General features: G+C 65.3%; 3 protein-coding genes across 3 annotated transcripts; all 3 read right to left on the bottom strand.

Annotated features, from left to right (window-relative positions):
• Positions 1 to 198: 198 nt before the first annotated feature.
• On the bottom strand, positions 199 to 7175 carry H696_01701 (hypothetical protein; the record flags this gene model as incomplete). The annotated part of the gene is made up of 11 exons (XM_009495608.1): positions 199 to 272; positions 361 to 1201; positions 1377 to 1483; positions 1730 to 2829; positions 3014 to 3988; positions 4088 to 4311; positions 4437 to 4529; positions 4817 to 4974; positions 5096 to 5175; positions 5320 to 6758; positions 6912 to 7175. The coding sequence occupies 11 exons, from the start codon at positions 7173 to 7175 to the stop codon at positions 199 to 201; spliced, it is 5355 nt and encodes a 1784-aa protein (XP_009493883.1).
• A 2515-nt stretch (positions 7176 to 9690) lies between these two features.
• H696_01700 (tubulin beta chain) lies at positions 9691 to 11040 on the bottom strand (the record flags this gene model as incomplete). Its single annotated transcript, XM_009495607.1, has 1 exon — positions 9691 to 11040. The coding sequence occupies one exon, from the start codon at positions 11038 to 11040 to the stop codon at positions 9691 to 9693; it is 1350 nt and encodes a 449-aa protein (XP_009493882.1).
• An 891-nt stretch (positions 11041 to 11931) lies between these two features.
• On the bottom strand, positions 11932 to 12384 carry H696_01699 (hypothetical protein; the record flags this gene model as incomplete). The annotated part of the gene is made up of 1 exon (XM_009495606.1): positions 11932 to 12384. A coding segment is annotated over one exon (309 nt), but the record flags the coding sequence as incomplete, so codon positions are not given.
• Between the last annotated feature and the right edge of the window lie 100 nt (positions 12385 to 12484).

The raw sequence follows: 12484 nt of genomic DNA, 5'->3' as shown, positions 1-12484 counted from the left end.
GGGGGGGGGGGGCAGAAAGGAGGACACAAACAAAGGAGCGGAGTCCATGACAAGCATCATGAACAACGACGAAGCCACCCACGCACCCGGTCAGCGTTTGGGACATGCGCTCAGGCAGGAAGATGATGTTGCTTTGGGCACTCTCGAAGCGCCAATCGGTGGCATTCCGGGCCAATGACAGGACCTCCACCATGGCCTTCATCCAGCCACTTTGATGAACGAGCTCGGCACCGGCCGCTGTGGCGCCGAGTCGCGCGAGAAACACTCGCGAGCTGTGCACAACGACCGACGCCGCCGGGGCCAGGGGGATCGGCGCGCTGGCGGCACACATCTCGGCTGTGCAGGCCCCCAGTGGGCTACGTGAGCAATTGGAATTCGAGCAGAACCAGGCCCCATGGCAGCCGGTCGGATTGTGGCCATTTGCCGGGGCGGAGCCACTGCCGGTGGCTCCATCGCGCGAAGTGCACGCCTCGGCCCCGCCGAGATCCGTGTCGGTGGAGCGCGACACCGACAGTCGCCGGGGGGGATTCCCCCAGGTCACTCGGGAACCGGTACTGGCATCAGGTGGCGCGGCCGATGTCCGATGTCCGGCGCTTGAGGCCAGCGGATCCGATGGTCCCGATCCGAAGGCCCGAGCGACGGGCTTGACCGCCACCCCCGGGGCCAATGGATGCGGATGAACTGTGGTGCTGCGCATGAGGCTGGCCTGAACCAAAACACAGTTGCAGGAGGTCTGTGTGAAGTTGGATGGCGGAGATCCACCGCGCGAGTCGGCCGCTGACGTGGCATTCGGCGAGCGTGATGCCGAGGACCTGGAAGACGAGGAGAAGGACGATGAGGAGGGGCTCATCATCGGGAAGGGAACGGCTCCAGCCGGCCGGGGGATGGACACAGCATCGCTCGACGAGGGGTAGGAATTCCGACCGCCGATGCGTCCGCCGATGCCTGGAACAACCACCGGCGGGCCACCGGCACCTGGAGCTGTCGATCCGGTTCCCGTGTCGTACTGTTGGCTGAGGCGCGATCCAGCACCCGGGCCGGTGGGCAAACGCGGCGTGTCCAGGCCACCCAGTGGGCCGTGGTAGTTGCGCGGGATTTCCGAGAAGATATGATTCCAGGGGCTGAGGAAGTGCAAGATCTGCTTGACCATGGAACGGAGGGACGCATCCCCCTCGAGGCTTTCGGCTGTGATCAGAGAACTCTGCATGAGGCCGGCCGGCCGGGGGAGGCGGGGGGGGGGGGGGGGGGGGGGGGGGGGGAGCCAGAAAAATGTAAAAGGGGGGGGGGGGGACAAAAGGGGGGGGAGATGTGAGGGGGAGGAAAGCGAGCCCCCAAAAGACGAGAGGGTGGGCCCCAGGGGGCAAAAGAGCAGGCACCTTGAAGATTTCCCCAATCAATACCCAGTCCCACTTGGACCAGGGGGTATCCTTGCTTACGCGAGTGGCCGCAACAAAGTGCGCCAAATGCCCCTTCAGCTGGGCCTCTGGATCGCCATGGGACGAGAGTCGACAGCCGCTGGCACGATCGCGAAGAAGAGGTCGCTCACCTGGCAGGTGGGAGTGTCCATGTAGAGAAGGGGCGCATTGGGCCAGGGGCGCGAGCAGCGGGAAGGGCGTACACATGTGAGAGGCGGGAAAGGCAGGGACCTCACACGGAGCCGAAACCACGGGGGAGGGGCGAAGGAGAAAAAGAAAACATTGAGAAAGGAGAGGGGGAAGTGGGCAAGTACCGGCCATAAATGCAGTCGAAGCGGCCACAGCTGAGGCGGCAGCCGCCGTGCTGCTGGCAACTGACATGCACGGGGCCCCGGCTCGACAGAGAGCACACACCACGCCATCGGTGGCTGAAAAGGGACAACCACCGAAGGGAGCGCTACTGAGTGGATGGAAGCTGCCCAGAGGGGCCAGCGTCGGAACTGGCCCGACCCCAGTGACGCCGGTCGGTGGGGAGGCCCCGCCGAGGGTGGGATTGAGCAGCACCGGTGACGGAGCCCCCGGCACGCTCCCATGACCGGGGATGCCCACTGCACCGGGCACGCCACCGGCACTGGTCACCCCGGTGGCACCGGGCAGCATCCCGGAATTCCCGACGGGACCCGCCCCGGTGCCAATCAGGTTGATGCCACTGGCACTGCCGGTACCGGCCCCAAGCCCGGGAGCCGAGAGGGAGGGCGCCCCGGTGCCAATCCCCGACCCGGCCCCAGGGCTGAAGGTGGGTGACCGCGGGACAGCTGCACCACTGGCCGAGGCATTGGGCCCTGTCGAGGGGGCGAGGGCCGCCGCCCCGGGGGCCAGGGTCACTGAGGACAGTGTGGCGACGCCGCCAGACAGGGCAGATACGGTCCCCCCGGCGGCGAGACCGGCGCCAGAGGAGGGCACCTGCTCGAAGACCGGATGCCGAACAAGCGCCTGGTGGGGGCCCAGCCGGCGGAGCAGGGGGTCCAGCCCGCAACGCGAAGATGCGGCAATGGCCACGGAGAAGGGAGTGGCCCGAGGCTGGCGCGATTGGCGGACCTGCCGGTGCCGTGCCAGTTGCGCGCAGGCCTCCAGCGCCACCGACCGCAGGTGCGGATGGTTATGCTGCGGAGCGAAGGCCGCAGTGCCACCGAGGCCTGGTACATCGGCGGCCAGGCCGAAGTCCATGCCCAGTGCCCCGACGTTGCCCGACCGCGGGGCAACAATCGCGGGCCCTGCCCCCGGTGCCTGAGAACCATTCGGCCAGGAGGCCTCAAAGCCCGACTCCACCAAGGGAGACGCGTGGGGCAGGGCGCTCATGGCCACCAGACGAGGCAGGGTGGAGATGGCCTCCGACACAGGACCGGGCAGGAGACTAATCGTGGGCGAGGGATATGGGACATTGTTAGACCAAGGGAGGGGGGGGGGGTGGCACAATGTTGAAGATAAATCCAAAAACGGGGAAGAAGAGTCTCCGAATGCAAAGGGTCGGAGCAGCAACAGAGCAGACAGGAGCAGAGGCGGAGACACACAGAAAAGGGGGAAGGGGGGGGGCATACTTTTCGGCCAGGCGAAGCACTTCGCCCAACAGCAGGGTCGCCTGGACGCGCAGAGAACGCTCCTCGATGTCTTCGGCACCGGCCGGGGCCAAAGCCGAAGTGGGGGCCCGACCGCGGGTCCCTGCCGGTGGAGCTGGCCCGGCTGAGGCCACTCCCCCGGCAAGTGACCCGGTCGAAGCCGGTGCCGCGGTAATAGCATCCACCAGGGCATCCACCAGGTCCGCCTCCAGCAGACTGGACAAAACTAGTGCACGATACGAGAGGGCCGGATCGACATGTTGTGCGGCGAGTGACGGCGGCACGGGGGCCTGTAGCGCGCGCATTTGGTGCACGCTCGGGCAGATGTGCAGAACTTCGGTCTGGTCACCACTCGGGGCAGTCGAGTCAGAGGCGGACAGACGTCCGGATGACCGGGGACCAGCACGGGCCGAAACCGGGAGAACTGGCTTCGGGGCCCGAGAGCAGGCCAGGCAGTGCGAGTCGGCGGACTGGCCGACACCGATGGCAATGTCCCCGGGCCAATGGGCAGCCGGCCACTCGGCACACCAGCCGCCACAATTCCCGGCATCCGCCACTGGGCAGCCACGATGGTCCGCCTGTTCGGGCAGCGGCCCCAGGGACGCCAGGGACTCCTCGAAGGAGGTCGACCATCGGGGACGGCGCAGGCGCAAAAGGGCGAAGAGGATGCCAATCAGCGCCTTGCGCAGGGAAAGGGTCGCCGAGTGGGGAGGAAGCCGCAATGCCGCGACCAGCGTGGCCAAATGGGTGCTCGGTGTGCCTGCACTCCCGACACCGATGGCGCCGGACTTGTCCAGACCGCTGCCAACACCAGTATCGCCAAGCCCCTGAGAGATGCCGGGTCCCGAATCGGGGAGTGGCAGCAAGTCCTCGGGTCGCAGGGGGGTGGTCACACGCGTTCCGGCGGAGAACATCAAGCCGACCCATGTGCGAAGAAGTGAAAGAATGGAGGTACACCTGTGGCAATCGTCAACAGGGGAACGGGGACCGAGAGAAGGAGAGGGAGGGAGAGAGAGAGAGAGAGGAAAAGGGAGAAAGGAAGACGAGGGGACGTACCCAAACTCAAGCCGTGCCTCAGGAGAGGGCGGACCAAGGGTTTGGCCGGCGGTCGTTGTTGGGGCATTCCGTCCGGTCGCCGGGCCAGGGGCGTTATTCCGCCCAGCGGCACGGTTACCCGCATGGCCGGCGGCTCCGGGCGGTGGGAACTCCCCAAGAGAGAAGAGAACATCGGCCGAGAGGCTGGAAAAGAGAGCGTCGACGCCCATGCTGAGGGGAAGAATCTGTTGGCCGTCAAGGTGACAGGGGGAGATCAGAGAAATCCAGCGTCAGCGCGGGGGGGAGGGAGGGAGCGGCGCCTCTCAGAGAGGGAGAGGGTCAAAGCGAGGAAAGGGGGCACGACACGGACCTTGCGAATTTCCGGGCGGTCGAGTGCAGATGTGAAGATGCCCAATACCGGGGAGCAGTAAGCGAGAGACTGGGACCCCAAGGAGTCCAGCAGCTTCGGGAGGGTAACGTAAGAGAAGAGTGTCAGTGTGGGAGGAGAGGTGGGGGGTGCAAACAAAGAGGCGGGACAGGCCACCCTCAAGCGAGTGTCGCCGAGAGAGAGAGAGAGAGAGAGAGAGGGAGGGAGGGAGGGAGGGAGAGAGAGGGAGAGAGGGAGGGAGATAGAGGGAGGGAGAGGGAGGGAGAGGGAGAGAGGGAGGGAGAGGGAGAGGGAGAGGGAGAGAGAGGGAGGGAGAGAGAGAAGGCGCGAGGGGGAGGAAAGGGGGACGGAGGCATGCGCACCAGTCGCGAACCACCACTGGCCAGCAGCGCAATCGGATTGGTAAGTAGCATCTCGAATATGGACGCCAGTGAGATGGACCGGAGCTGCTCATCGGTGGTGGACTCGGCCAGGGAGATGATGGTGGAAACCAGGCTCACGGGCACGGCGGGAACGTCGGCTGGGGAAGGACAGTGATATCGGGGAGGACCGAGGGGGAAAAAAGTGCAAGTCAGACATCTTGTCGGCAGGATGTGCTTCCGACACACGAGTGCGGATCGGCCGTGCAAAGGAGTGCGCACAGTTGACGGTGATCCAGGCACGAACAAGGCGAAGCGCCTGCTCGCGCTCCGAATCCGAGCGGGGAGTCTTGTGCAAAGACCTGCGGAAAGCACCATGTCAGAGAACATCATCCGTGGGAGGAACAAACTGTCGCGAACCACAGGCGGGTCCAGGGGACAGGGACGATGCGGGAGGCAAGGCGAGAGGGAAACCACCGACGGATGCAGAGGGAGAGGGAACACACCGAATCAGGGGGTATGCCAGGTGGTGGGCCGAAAGGAGCTGAGCCACATCGGCTGGGGCTGCTGCTGTGCGGACCTCGCGCGAGGCCCCGAGCCCGGTCTTGGCATCGGTCGACCGCACAGCATCGCCACTTGCGATCGAGGCCCCGGGCCGGAGGTCGCCGACTGCAGGCTGGCTGGCCGCGGCCCCCTGGCCGGCCGAGCCCGAGGACAGCAGCGTCGCCAGGAACAAGTGCCGGAGAAAGCGGTACACACAAGCTCGAGTACTGAGGCCAGCCAAGCCCCCACCCAGGGCCGGGCCATCGGCCCCGGGTGCCGAGCTTGCCGAAGGACCGGAGCTCGAGCCGCCAGAGGGGTTTCCCCCAGCGCCGGGGGGGCCGGCCGGGTCGGCCGGTCGACCTGGGCCGCCGGGACCAGCCCGCGGCCCGGGCACCGCACCAACGCCAGGACCACCGCCGGGGCCACCTCCCGGGCCACCGGCCACCGCCAGACGAGTGGACGTGGTTCGGCCGCGGAGATCCGTCCCCATGCGCCCACGCGACGGGGCCATTTTCAGGGGGCTGCCCGGGGCGCCCGGGGAGCCAGGCGCCATTTCGGACAGCTGTGGATCCTCGACATCGATCAAGAGAGCCCGCGCGCCGAGGATCAATGCGCGCAGCTCATGCACCGCCAGGAGAACCGGCCCTTGGGAGGCGCACTCGGCGCTGCTGGAGCAGGTGCATCGAGACCCGTGCGTGTCGGAGCTCACATCGACACGCCTGTGATGCTCATGCCAAGAAGGAGACCCGGCCCCGGCGAGCTTAAACACCTGGGCCAGCTGGTTGATGGCAGCCAGGCGGTGAATCAGGTCCGGGCGCAGAGCCACAGCCAGAGACTGGAGACCGGGTGTGGAAAGAGCAGCGCCCCGGTCTTGGGCCAGGGCACAGGCCACACAGTCAATTCCACCTCCTGGGGGGGAGCTGCATAGGTCCTGCGGATCCACCGGAAAGGCATCCTCCCCCTCGGTGTCCAACAACGAAGCCAGATGCCGCCAATGGGCCCGGCTCCGGACGAAGGGACAAGCTTCAGGTGAGAAGGAGGTTACCGGAGTGGAGGCCGCCGAGGCGGCTGGTGGGCTACTGCCACTCCGTCGCCGGCGAGCCGTCAGCGCCCCGGGTGGATGTGTCGGCCGCTGATCGCGCATCGCAGCCATGGGTCCCGCCGCCTTGAGACTGTCGATGTAGGACTGGAGGAGAACCTGGGCGTTGGCCTGTGCCGTGAGGTTCAGAGCCATGTGCCCCTGTATGGAGTGATCGGTCAGGGAGTTGCTGAAGAAGCGAGGCACCGGCGGCGAGGCGTCAGCATCTGACGAGCCCTCGCGCCGCCACTGCAGCCCGACAGGATCGCCCTCGCCGGGCGCCATGGGGGACAGATGGTCATCATGTTGCTTGGGCGAATAGATCTTCGGGCGGGGAAAAGATCGGCCGATGACAGGGGAGGCAGGCGGTCAGCATCGGACTGGGAGAGCGAGGGAAGAGGGCAACGAGAGATGGCGGGGGAGAGAGAGAGAGAGGGAGAAAGAGAGAGGGGGAGAGGGAAAGCGGGGAGACGGCACCGTGGTGATGTTGCCGAAGGCCGAGAACAGGGGATTCTGGGTGATACGATCGGAGATGGCGGTCGACAGGTCGGGATTGAGACAAATGTCATCGACCGGTGCGCGGTCTGTGGGGCCAGCGACGGTGGTGGCCGCGTCGGAACGAGCCGACGTCAGTGACGAGTCCGAAGAGGGGAGAGCCGGTGACGAATTGTTGGTCGCCGCGTTGGCAGCCTTGGAGGAGGAGAAGATCTGCGGCTGGGAAAAGCGCCGCCTCGCGGACATGGCGGCCAGAGGGGCGGGAAAGGGACGCCGCGACAGACAGACGACTTTGGCTGGCCGATACGAACAGGCAGGGCAGAAGGAGGCTCAGAGAGAGAGAGAGAGAGGGAGGGAGGGAGAGAGGGAGAGAGAGAGAGAGACAGACAGAGAAGGCGGGCACAATGGCTCTCTCACAAGGCACCCATCGATCAGCCAGTTGGGTAGGGGAGGTGCAACGGGCGAGGGGGAGGGGGCGCCCAGTCCGCTGCGGGCACAGCGCGGGGGCCGGGTGTCGCGGGGGAGAGGCCGGTATAAACGGGGGAGGGGCGGACCAGCGGACAGGCGAGCAGGGGGGCGGAGAGGGGGGGGGCGGGCAGAAAGGGGGAGAGGGGAGGGGGTGGGTGTGGCGAGCTGGAGGCCAGGACCCGGTGGACGCGGGGCCGAAAAGTTGTCGGGCCCCCCCCCCCCCCCCACCGCCCCCCCGCGGCGGGGGGGGGTTGGGAGCGGCGGGGGCCGCGAGAGAAAAGACGGCACACCACCCCCCCCCCCCCCCCTCCCCCTCCACCTACCCCGAAGAGCATGAATCAAGGGAAGGGAGGGGGGGGACAGACCGGAGCGGAGAAGAGATGTTGCTCGGGCTGGACACCTCCTTCGAGACGCGGGACAGACCGGAAGAGCCACTGGCAGCCGAAAGCACAGTGGTGGTACCCGGACAATGGGGGCCGCTTGAGAGTGTGTGCGGGGGATCCCTGGTAGCGGGTGCCGACGAGGGAGCGCTCAGACCGTCTTGCCTCGGCCTATTTCCCCCTTGCTAAATCTCCGCGGCCGGAACCAGGGGCTAGGGACGGGGGGGGGAGGGGGGGGGATCGCCAACACCACCCGCCCTTCCTCCGGCGAGGTGCTGCCAGTTCATGGCTCCCTGCCTGCCGGCGCATTTGAATTTGCCCCTAGCACTCCGCCCGGGCCGGTGCAACCCCAGTCCCCAGGACGGAGATCTTTGAGGCCACCGGCGAAGCGACGTAATTGTCCTCCATCTCCTCCCGACTGAATGTCCAGAGGAGAACAAGGAGAGAACCAGAGAATGAGAGAAAGAGCGGCTTGGAAGGGGCTGAGCGGAAAACAAGACGAGTGAAAGGGACGGTGAGAGAGAGAGAGAGAGAGAGAAGGAGAGGGGGGAATAGAGAGAAAGAGAGAGAGAGAAGGAGAGGGGGGAATTCTAACGTCAAAGGGCTGGTCACCCAGACGCCCAGGGTGAAGGGTCCGGCACGGCCGTTGTCGGTGTGAACACACAGGGCAAGAGTGCTCCATGTATCGTGCTCCGAGGAGACCCTCCTCCAAGGAAAGCGCAAGTGGAGGGGCCCAAGCCCTCTGGCGCATCACGGCCCTGGGGGAAGGAAGGGAGGTTCTGGCAGGACCAGGCCCAGGGGGGGGGGAGGAAACACACGCGTACGGCGCCCAGTTCTCTAACAGCCAGGGGCCGCACCTTTAACGCTGCCTCCCCGACCGGCCGCCGGCCCCGATCTCGTCCGCCCATCCACGGTGCCCCGAGGCCAATGCCGGGAAAATCGACCAAGAGGCATGAGACGCCCGCATGAACAGGATACGCCCACGACATTGAGCCCGAGGGGGAAGAACATGATGAAGCACCGTTCTCCAGAGGGGCCAGAATGGAGACCAAAAGAACAGGGTTGTACTGGAATTCGAGTCACGTCTGTGACTCTGCATGTGATATTTGGTTCTTCTGCATCAGATCTCCATCGTGCTAAGCATGCGCCGCAGGCAAGGGAGATAAATGCACAAAAAACGCGACCACAGCGGGCGCCATACAGAAGGACGCCCTGCTTCCTGTGGCGTCCATCCAAGCGACAACAACAACAACAACAACAACCGTGAACGCAGACACACATGCACATGGCAACATGAAATAACAGCACTGGTATGCCCAGACCCTCCTCTGTCCTCGGCCCACGGGAAAAGGGCACGGCGCGCGCTGTGCATCGACAAGGAAACCCTATACACCGACAATCTCATGCGAAAATACCCGTATCGGAGGCAGGAGAAGAGCGAGATTGGCAGAGGAGGGGGGCATTTTGTATGATTCGACAGAGTACATGAGACAATGAGGAAAGGGGGAGGGGGTGTGGCGCACACGCCATATGCGCGTACACACACGAGCGACGCACATATGGACGCGAGGGGATGTGAACACGCGGGGGGCGAGGAAGGAGATGTGGAGGGGGGAGGGAGGGAGGGAGGGAGGGGATTGTGATGGGGAAGGAGAGAGGGGGGGACAATGATGGCAATGGGAAATGCACACAAAAACCGAGGGAGGAGGAGATGGGAGAGTATTGGAGGGAGGGCGCGTGCGCGGGAAAAAAAAACACACGAACACATCGCGCCCATGTGTACAGACAAAACAACACACGAGAGAAAGCCCGAGCGAGGGGGCACAATGGGCGCTGCGCGCGTCGAAGTGTCGCGCGCACACGCACGCACACACACACACACACACACACACACATACACGTCTCCGCCGCACTTAGTAGTCCATCATCTCGCCGCCCTGCTGCATATCCATATCGGCGGTCTCGTTCTCGCCGACGGTGGCATCCTGGTACTGCTGGTACTCGGAGACCAGGTCGTTGATGTTGGCCTCGGCCTCGGAGAACTCGAGCTCGTCCATGCCCTCGCCGGTGTACCAGTAGAGGAAAGCCTTGCGACGGAACATGGAGCTGAACTGATCGGAGATGCGCTTGAAGAGCTCCTGGACGGAGGTGCTGTTGCCCAGGAAGGTGGCAGACATCTTGAGGCCCTTGGGGGGGACATCACAGACGGAGGTCTTGATGTTGTTGGGGATCCACTCGACGAAGTAGGAGCTGTTCTTGCGCTGGATGTTGTACATGTTCTCGTCAACCTCGCGCATGGACACGCGGCCGCGGAACATGGCAGTGACGGTGAGGTAACGGCCATGGCGCGGGTCGCAAGCGGCCATCATGTTCTTGGCATCGAACATCTGCTGGGTCAGCTCGGACACGGTGATCTGGCGGTACTGCGAGGTGTGGCGGCTGGTGAGCGGCGCGAAGCCGACCATGAAGAAGTGCAGACGCGGGAAGGGGATCATGTTGACGGCGAGCTTGCGCAGGTCGGCGTTCAACTGGCCCGGGAAGCGCAGAGAGGTGGTCACACCGGAGATGACATAGGACACCAGGTGGTTGAGGTCACCGTAGGAGGGGGTGTTGAGCTTGAGGGTGCGGAAGCAAATGTCATAGAGAGCCTCGTTGTCAATGCAGAAGGTCTCATCCGAGTACTCGATCAGCTGGTGCAGGGAGAGGGTGGCGTTGTAGGGCTCGACCACGGTGTCGGACACCTTGGGCGAGGGGACCACGGAGAAGGTGCAGACCATGCGGTCGTGGTACTCCTGGCGGATCTTGTGCACCAGCAGGGTGCCGAGACCGGAGCCGGTACCACCACCCAGGGAGTGGGTCAGCTGGAAGCCCTGGAGGGAGTCACAGTTCTCGGCCTCGCGGCGGATGACATCGAGCACGGAGTCCACCAGCTCGGAGCCCTCGGTGTAGTGGCCCTTGGCCCAGTTGTTGCCGGCGCCAGACTGACCGAAGATGTAGTTGTCCGGGCGGAAGAGCTTGCCGACCGGGGAAGCACGGATGGCATCCATGGTGCCGGGCTCCAGGTCGACGAGGACCGCGCGCGGGACATACTTCTTGCCGGCGGCCTCATTGTAGTAGACATCGATGCGCTCCAGCTGGACGGGGTCGTCACCGTAGTAAGAACCGTTCGGGTCGACGCAATGCTCGTCGGAGATGACCTCCCAGAACTTGGCACCAATCTGGTTACCGCACTGGCCGGTCTGGATGTGGATGATCTCGCGCATGGCTGTTGGGTGTCTAAAAGGGAGGGTGGTGACTGCGGAGGTGTGGCAGCAGGGCAGAGGAAGGTGCGCGCGCGGAGAGGGGGGAGGGGGCGGGGGGAGGGGCAGGGGGAGGAGGTGAAGGTGCGCGTGTATATATGTTGGGGGGAGGGCAGGGAGGGGGATGTGCCAGTAGCGGAGGGGGGGGGGGGGGAGTTAGCGTGCGCGTGTGAGGAGGCATAAAAGGGGGAGAAGCGAGGGTACTATTGGCCGAGGAAGCCACCGACGCCCCCTGCCGAAGGGGGAGGGGGGGGGGGGAGGCTGACAGGACCCATGCGTGCATGTGGGTATGCATGTGCGCAGCATGTCTTGGCGGCCATGTGTGGGGCTGGGCACGCTCGGGGAAGAGGAGGGGGGGGGGAGATGGCAAAGAGGGAACGCACATCGAGATTCACACTAGGGTCCAAGCACGGAGGAGGGCGAGGGGGGAGGGGGGGGGAGGGGAAGAGGAGGGGAGGAGGGGCACTGAACCAAGACACAGGGTGATTCGGTGGCGCCGAGGTGGGTGTCTCTTGGCGATGGGCAGGTGAATCCTAGGTTTTGAGGTGCAAGCCGCCGGGTTCGGCCGGGCCCGGGCCCGGCCGCCAACTGGGAGAGGGCGCCGGACGTGAGACATGAGCGCCCTCGAGGCGTGGTGTGCCCTTGTCGGCGTGAATGGGCGCCGGCTGTGGAGGCCGGTAGTTCGCGGGAGCTAGACAACAAGGGTGTTGTCGTCCACGCCGGAAAAGCGGGCGGAGGGGGACCAGCGCGCCTCGGCCCCCGCCCCCGCCCCCCCGCCCCCCCCCCCTGCTGGGCCCCCCCCCCCCGCCCGCCCGCCCAGGTGCCTGGGCTGGACACTGGCCCGTGCCCAGGCCCCCGGGCTCTAACGTGGGTGTTGCCCGGGCGGAAATGCGCGCCAGACTCGCCTGACCGCTGGACACGCGCATGCCGGCTGCCACAGTGTGGCGCCCTGTTGGGTTCGGGCGGGAGTGGTGAGGAAAAAATAACAACCCGCCCTCGTCACCAGGAAGGCGGCTTTTTATCTCCGGCTCCCGGCCTACCCCCCTCCCCCGGGGACCGAAAGACCTGGCCGAGCTCGGGAGTCGGGAAAACCGTTACCGCGGGCCGAGGAACGGGAGGGGGTGCGGCGGGGGGCTGCCCCCAGGAAAGAGACCGAGAGAGGGGGAGAGGCAGGGACACGGGCAGGGACAGGGAGGACGGCAATTGAGTGAAAATGTGCACACCAGCAGCATGTGCACCCGGGTATCTGCCAACCAGGGCAGCCTTCGAAAGAGAGGAAGAGGGAGAAACAGAGAGAGAGAGAGAGAGAAGAAGAGAGAGAGAGAGAGAGAGAGAGCACCTCACGGCGGAGTTCAGCCTCGGCCCAAGAGGCAGCCTCCCGGGCCATCCCTCGTTGACCTGGACCGGG

Source organism: Fonticula alba (genome assembly GCF_000388065.1).
Source record: "Fonticula alba strain ATCC 38817 unplaced genomic scaffold supercont2.2, whole genome shotgun sequence".
Taxonomy (NCBI): Eukaryota; order Rotosphaerida; family Fonticulaceae; genus Fonticula; species Fonticula alba.
Note: the sequence above shows the minus strand (reverse complement) of the source record. Positions and strands in the feature narration are given on the sequence as shown.